Raw genomic sequence first — 6622 nt, 5'->3', positions numbered from 1 at the left:
AGGGGAGGGGAGAGCAGGTACCGCGGGGTGGAGAGGAGAGGAAAAGAGGGCAGGGACCGCGGGGTGGAAAGGAGAGGAGGATAGTGGAGCGCTGGGCAATAGCAGAGGGGAGCGCAGGGATTGTAGGGCCCGTGGTATGGAGCCTTGGCTGCCCGGGGGAGCGCGGAACGGCTGCTGGGGTGGAGGTGTCTCTCCGCACCACGAGTGGTCTCGGGAAGAGGCAATGGCTCCGGAACAGAGGGGAAGGAGAGACCCTCGGTCCTCTCGGGACATGCTGCCTCGGGCAAGGCTAGCAGGACTGGGGAGGACCTGGTGTTTTTCTTTCATCAAGGTTGGAAGAGACCTCTAAGATCATGAAGTCAAACTATTAACCTGCCACTCTGCTGTAACTCCTAAACCATATCCTCCAGTGTCAGATGCAGACGCCTCTTAAATATCTCCAGGGTATAAATTGAAAGAGAAGAAATTTAAGTTGTAGGTTTGGAGGAAAACTTTTCCTGTGAGAGTTCTAAGATACTGGAACAGACTGCCCAGGGAGGTAGTAGATGCCCCAACCCTGGCAGTGTTCACAGCCAGGTTGGCTGAGCCTTGAGCAACCTGCTCCGGTGGGAGGTGTCCCTGCCCAGGGCAGGCTGGGACTGGATGATCTTCAAGGTCCACTCCAACCTCTTAACAGTAATCAATTTACAGTCTAGTTACAGTATGTTTCCAACCAAGTATATTGTGGGTTTTTTCCCCACTACTTTTTTCTTTAGCTAAGGCAGTGTAAGAAACTGGATATTGTTTCTTAAACCAGAAGTTGCTGGGAAGTCTTTGGATGAGAGAGATGCTTTGGTTTTACCAAAATACTAATGCTGATGGGTGATGTGTATGAAGGGATGGATTTATGCTGACCAAGTATAATGGGACAGTTTCTTTCCAATATCTCATAGAAAACATTTTTAGCCTGGTGTTTGCAAGGCACCACCTTGCACTTACTCCTGAACCGCAGCTTGATTTTTTTGGTGTTAAAACAGTAAAGAAACTTTGCAAGTCCAACCTAATCCCCTTATGTGTCTTTGTTTATAGCTCTTAGTCATAGGTCAAAGGGTATTTGGACACGATGCATGGAGCTGGGGCCTGTTTTTAACACTGCAATGCAAACTAACCACTTGTTGCAATGAAGTCCTTCAAAGTTACTAGTTATTTTATAAGATGTTTCAATTTGCTGTTATTGAATGGATTTATTAGCTAAGTTTTCCTGAAACATTGCTTGTTTTTTTTTCCCTTGGCACTGTTTAAATGAAATGTTGTTTTAATAAATGGCGTTGTATTATTAAAAGACTACCTTTTCCTTGCTCTTTGCTGTCACTTAGAGCTGTCTTATACTTCAGCTGAGGACGAAATGTCCTCTAGAGGGAGATCTTGTTGCTTTTATGTGCAAAAGTGTTGGTCAGCTTGTTCCAGTTAAATGTCTTGATCACTTGTAAAGGATCTGTGATGATGAATGTGTGTCTGAATAGGCACCTGATATTTCATCACAGAATATAGACTACAGCCTGTCATGTAACACTTCTGTAGGTTAAGTGAAGCATAGTTCTTTTTTAATTCAAATAGATCTAATTCTGAAGCTAATAAATAACCTTTAAAACTTGCAGAGTATTTGTAGGGCCTACATTTGTGGCCTCAATTCTGCAAATGCTCACAAAGATAGTGACTTTCATGCAGCTTTCTCTTTTTCATCAAGATGCTTTTGAGGGCAGTTTCTTTGCTGACCTAAACCAAGAATCATAGAATCATAGAATTTTAAGGGGTTGGATGGAGCTTAGAGATCATTTAGTCCCAACCCCCTGCCATGGGCAGGGACACCTCCCACCAGAGCAGGTTGCTCAAGGCTTCATCCAACCTGGCTGTGAACACTGCCAGGGTTGGGGCAGCCACAGCCTCGCTGGGCAACCTGGGACAGGGTCTCACCACTCTCACAGGAAAAAAAAGTTTTCCTAATATCTAACCTAAATTTTCCCTCCTTCAAGTTGAACCTGTTACCCCTTGTCCTGTCACTGCAGTTTCCTAACAAAGAGTCCCTCTCTGTTCCCTTGTAGGCCCTTCAGATACTGATAGACTACTATGAGATGTCCACACAACCTTCTCTTCTCCAGGAATTTCAGCAGCTGATGTGTTGTGGGTTAAATCTTCTCAGCATAATGAGTGCTAAGAGCTGGGCAAGGAAACAAAGCAGTAATAAACTGTCCCGTTGACTCAATCTTGACAGTGCTTTTTGCCTATAAACGGCAGAGGTTGAAATATTACTCTGCAGACACAGCAGTTGTTTGAATGTTGTTAATCCTGTACTCCATGGAAATTACTGGAAGAAGCTTGGTGAGGTTATTATGGTGGTGAGTTACTCAGCATGTTACATATGCAGCCTTGGCATGAGATTTCTTTCTCACAGACACCTTGAAAAATCTTATTCCACAGTAAAGGCATCTAAGCTCTTCTTCTTCTGTAAGTCAGTGTGAATAGTAAATTCAGTGTAGCTTCTGACATTCTGTCCTGTAAAACTAAAGGCTGTGTGGAACTTGCCTTGTGGATATGGTTTGAAAATTTCCTCACACTGCAAGAGTGCTGAATAGGTCAAAAATGGGTTTACTTTTTTACTTGCCAGTTGAAACCTCACACACTGCTTCCAAGTTGTCTGTACTGGTAAATAGATGTTGTTAGACTGACTCCAAAATAGTTCGAGGGTTTGTAGTCTTATAAATGGACATAGCAAAACACAAAAGGTATGAACCAATCAATTAAAAGCATAGTTACTTAATTTCTTTTGTGTGTGTCGAAGTAATAGCGTAAGCAAGGTGATTTGCAGTATTTCTATTGCAAGTTTGCTATCCTTTTCATACTCCTTTTCATTGTTTTGTGGTATGCAAATACACCTTGGCAGTGCATTGGAAATGTATGCAAAGGGCTTGGAGGAAAATCATAGAATCATTAAGGTTGGAGGAGACCTCTAAGGTCATCAAGTTCACCCATTAACCTGTCACTGCTGGAACCCCTAAACCAGATCCTCCAGTGCCAGATCCAGATGCCTTTTCAACACTTCCAGGAATGGTGACTGCACCACCTCCCTGGGCAATATTCCAATGCCTGAACACCCTCACAGGGAAAACATTTCTCCTCACATCCAATCTCACTCTCCTTGTCTCAGCTCGTGGCTATTCCCTCTAGTCCTTTCTCTGCAGCCATGGCAGGAGAGACCAGCAAACTGGGAGAAGACTGGGAAAAGACCACAAATGGTGGTGTGTAATTGAATGTACAGATGCGTTACAACAGAGAAATAAATTTCATTAATAAACAGGAATAAAAGCGTTGCTTTTTTGTTAAGAAAGGCATATTTGTATCCCTAAGTTACTCCAAGTGTAGACTCTGTAATTAATTGTGCTCTGAATCATAAATTCTTTATTTTAGATCATAATTTTGGAGGATTGCAGCCCTGAGATTTGTGGTGTCTGCTGTGTCTAGCCATGATGAGTTCGTCACTGGTCGCTTATGATGATTCAGGCTCTGAGACAGAAGCTGAAGAGATTGAAGTCCCCAGTGCTTCTGGCAGACAAACAAGCCATCCAAGTTCTTCTGTGAGTAGTGTTCAGCACTTTGCACCTGGTATTTCGGGTACAAAATCTCCATATGAAACGCACCCAGCTGAGAACATTGGCAGTTCTGTTTGTGAAGATCCCCCTGAGCATTATGCACAGAATAACAACACTGACTTGACATCTCCTTATTGTAGGAGGACATACCCTGGCCATGCTGCATTATGTATGGCTTATAAAAACTATCAACAGACTTCAAGCTCTTCAACATACTCTGGAAATGGCATTTCCCAGAAGAGAATACATCAAGACACTACTCCTGCCATAAAAGGAATTAGACCATATATCCCTAAACGACTGCGTCAAGAAAATTCCAGTGTGCCTGAAAAGAAAGACTCTGCTCAGAGAGGTAGCTCAGATGGTGATGTTGAACTGGGTGTATCAGGAGAGCAGACTTGGGGAAAGATCTCTGAATTAATTAAGCCATATTTGGGATCCAAATATAAAGTAACTGAAGTCCCCAAAAGCTTAATATTTTCCATGTCTAAACACAGTGGTCCTGTTAATGAGATCCAGTGGTGTCCTGTATGGGAACAGAGTCACATGCTTCTCTCAGCTTCCATGGACAAAACAGTCAAGGTAATGTAAAACAAGATGCTTTGTGGATCAATCATCAGACTTAAAGATCCCGTATTAAATAATGCTGTTCTGGAAATAACATCCTTGCTTGTGTGTGTTTAACAGTGCAAATATATTCAGAACTTGAGGAGGTGCTTTGAATTATCAGAGCCTGTTATGAACTTGCATCCTAATCCTTTGTCATACCTACAGTCAGTTCCATTTTCCTGGAATTTGGTGGTGAGCTGGTTTGGGCTGGGGTGGAATTTATTTTCATCACAGTGGCTAGTATGGGGCTGAATTTTGGATTTGTGGATTTGGATTACCAACACAGGGTTGGTAATATAGAGATGTTTTTGTTGTTGCTGAGCAGAGCTTACACAGAGGCAAGGCCTTTGCTGCTTCCCATCCTGCCACACTGGCAAGGAGTTGAGGTGCATGCTGGGATGGGAGGAGACACAGCTGGGACAGGTGACCCAAACTGACCAAAGGGATATTCCATACCATAGGACATCATGCTCAGTATATGGGAGGAAGAAGGAGGAAGGGGGGGAGATACTTGCAGTGATGACATTTGTCTTCCCAAGTAACCGTTACATGTGATGGGCTCTGCTCTTCTGGAGATGCTGAACACCTCCTGCCTGTGGGAAGCAGTGAATGAATTCCTTGTTTTACTTTGCTTGTGTGTGCAGCTTTTGCTTTCCCTATTAAACTGTCTTTATCTCAACCTATGAGTTTTCTGCCTTTTACCCTTCTGATTCTCTCCCTGATCTTGCTGGTGGGGGAATGAGCTGTGTGGGGCTTGGCTGCTACCTGGGGTTAAACCACAGCAGGTGGGTTTTTGGTTTGTGTCTTGGTGTTTAGACCTTAACTGTAGAAGTTAGACTTCTACTAGGTCGTTTCTTCTGATCTGTATCAGTGTGAGGTTTTAATTTTTTCCCACTTTAGTATCACAATGGCCACAAGCACTATGATCTGCATGCAGATTCTGCCTTAAGTCATTAAACAACGGACTGCCAACACGAATAGTATTTTGAGGAGCTTTACCTTTCTGACAGGCTTCCATGAATACTCCTGGAGGAGGTAGGCTATGTCAGATGGAGTTTCCATCTGAACTAATGTGGCAAGTTTTGCCTCCCCGAAAGGTATTCTATCATGATCTAAGGAGTTTTCTCACCATAAGTTTGTTTCAATACCTAAAGTGTATTTCCCTTGTAGCTTTAATGAGTTTGGCTTCAGTTCTTTGTTAATTTTGTCAGTCCAATCAGTCCTTTAAAAATGGGTAATAAAGGTATTTTATGTGTATGTTTTCCCAGCTGTAGGGCTAATTGCATCTCTGGGTTCAAATAGTCTTCTGAAGTGGGTTTACAGAGGAACATAGTTTTGATAAGAGTGCACAGGAAGTGTTCTTTCTGATGGAAGACAACCTTTATTGCATCTAACATGTATTTGTCATAGCAGGCACAATTATTTTAAATCTTGCTTCTAAAATTTAGGACTTCCTGTAAGTCTTACTAAATAGAGACAAGAACAGCACCCTTTGTACCAGCACTTTGTATTTCTAAAACCAAAGGAGAGAAGAGAACTTAAACTGAATTTGAATTCTGATTTAATGTAGGAATATTTCATATTCTTAAATTCTGTGATTCAAAGGAGGATTTTTTTATTTAACTATTTTGCTGTTTAATTAATCTAACATAAACCTCCCCTGGCAGAGCTTGAGTCTGTGCCCTCTTGTCCTGCTGCTGGTTGCCTGGGAGAAGAGACCAACCCCCACCTGACTCCAACCTCCTGTCAGGGAGTTGCAGAGGGTGATAAGGTCTCCCCTGAGCCTCCTCTTCTCCAGGCTGAACAGCCCCAGCTCCCTCAGCCTCTCCTCATGGCACTTGTGCTCCAGTCCCTTCACCAGCCTCGTTGCTCTTCTCTGGACCTGCTCCAGCACCTCAATGTCCCTCCTGACCTGAGGGCCCAGAACTGAGCACAGGATTCAAGGTGGAAAGCAGCAATTTAAATTTGATTTGTACAAAACTTCTATGCACCTCTGACTTCAGCATGTCTGAATTGGAGTTTTTTGTGTTAATTTGTCACATCTTATGCTTAATGTTTGTTTACTGTCCCAGAGCCTCATTTTACTGAAGAGTGAAATGATGGATATGTTGAATTTGGTAAAACAATGTATAATCCAAGTTATCATTGCAGTGTAAAATTATTAAAAGTTGAAAGTTATGGTATGTCTGTTTTGTCTCCTAAGCAGAAAGAAAGATTATCTTTGCAAAGTGGTGTTACCACCAAGCATGGAAGCCATTAACAGGAAGGTTGGTTTTGGAAGAAATCTATGAGGAGAGGCTGAGGGAGCTGGGGCTGTTCAGCCTGGAGAAGAGGAGGCTCAGGGGAGACCTTATCACCCTCTGCAACTCCCTGACAGGAGGTTGGAG

The 6622-nt window shown here is 42.9% G+C and overlaps 1 protein-coding gene across 1 annotated transcript in view; it reads left to right on the top strand.

Annotated features, from left to right (window-relative positions):
* Positions 1-3503: 3503 nt before the first annotated feature.
* Positions 3504-6622, top strand: part of LOC103798399 (WD repeat-containing protein 25-like) — a gene marked incomplete at its 3' end in the record, with an annotated part of 46233 nt that continues 43114 nt past the window's right edge. The window contains exon 1 of the mRNA XM_009070656.1: positions 3504-4208. Coding sequence (XP_009068904.1) covers positions 3504-4208 — 705 coding nt within the window. The remainder of the gene's footprint in view (positions 4209-6622) is intronic.

Source organism: Acanthisitta chloris, unplaced genomic scaffold, assembly GCF_000695815.1.
Source record: "Acanthisitta chloris isolate BGI_N310 unplaced genomic scaffold, ASM69581v1 scaffold17202, whole genome shotgun sequence".
NCBI lineage: Eukaryota > Metazoa > Chordata > Aves > Passeriformes > Acanthisittidae > Acanthisitta > Acanthisitta chloris.
This window is presented reverse-complemented; position numbering and strand designations above follow the sequence as displayed.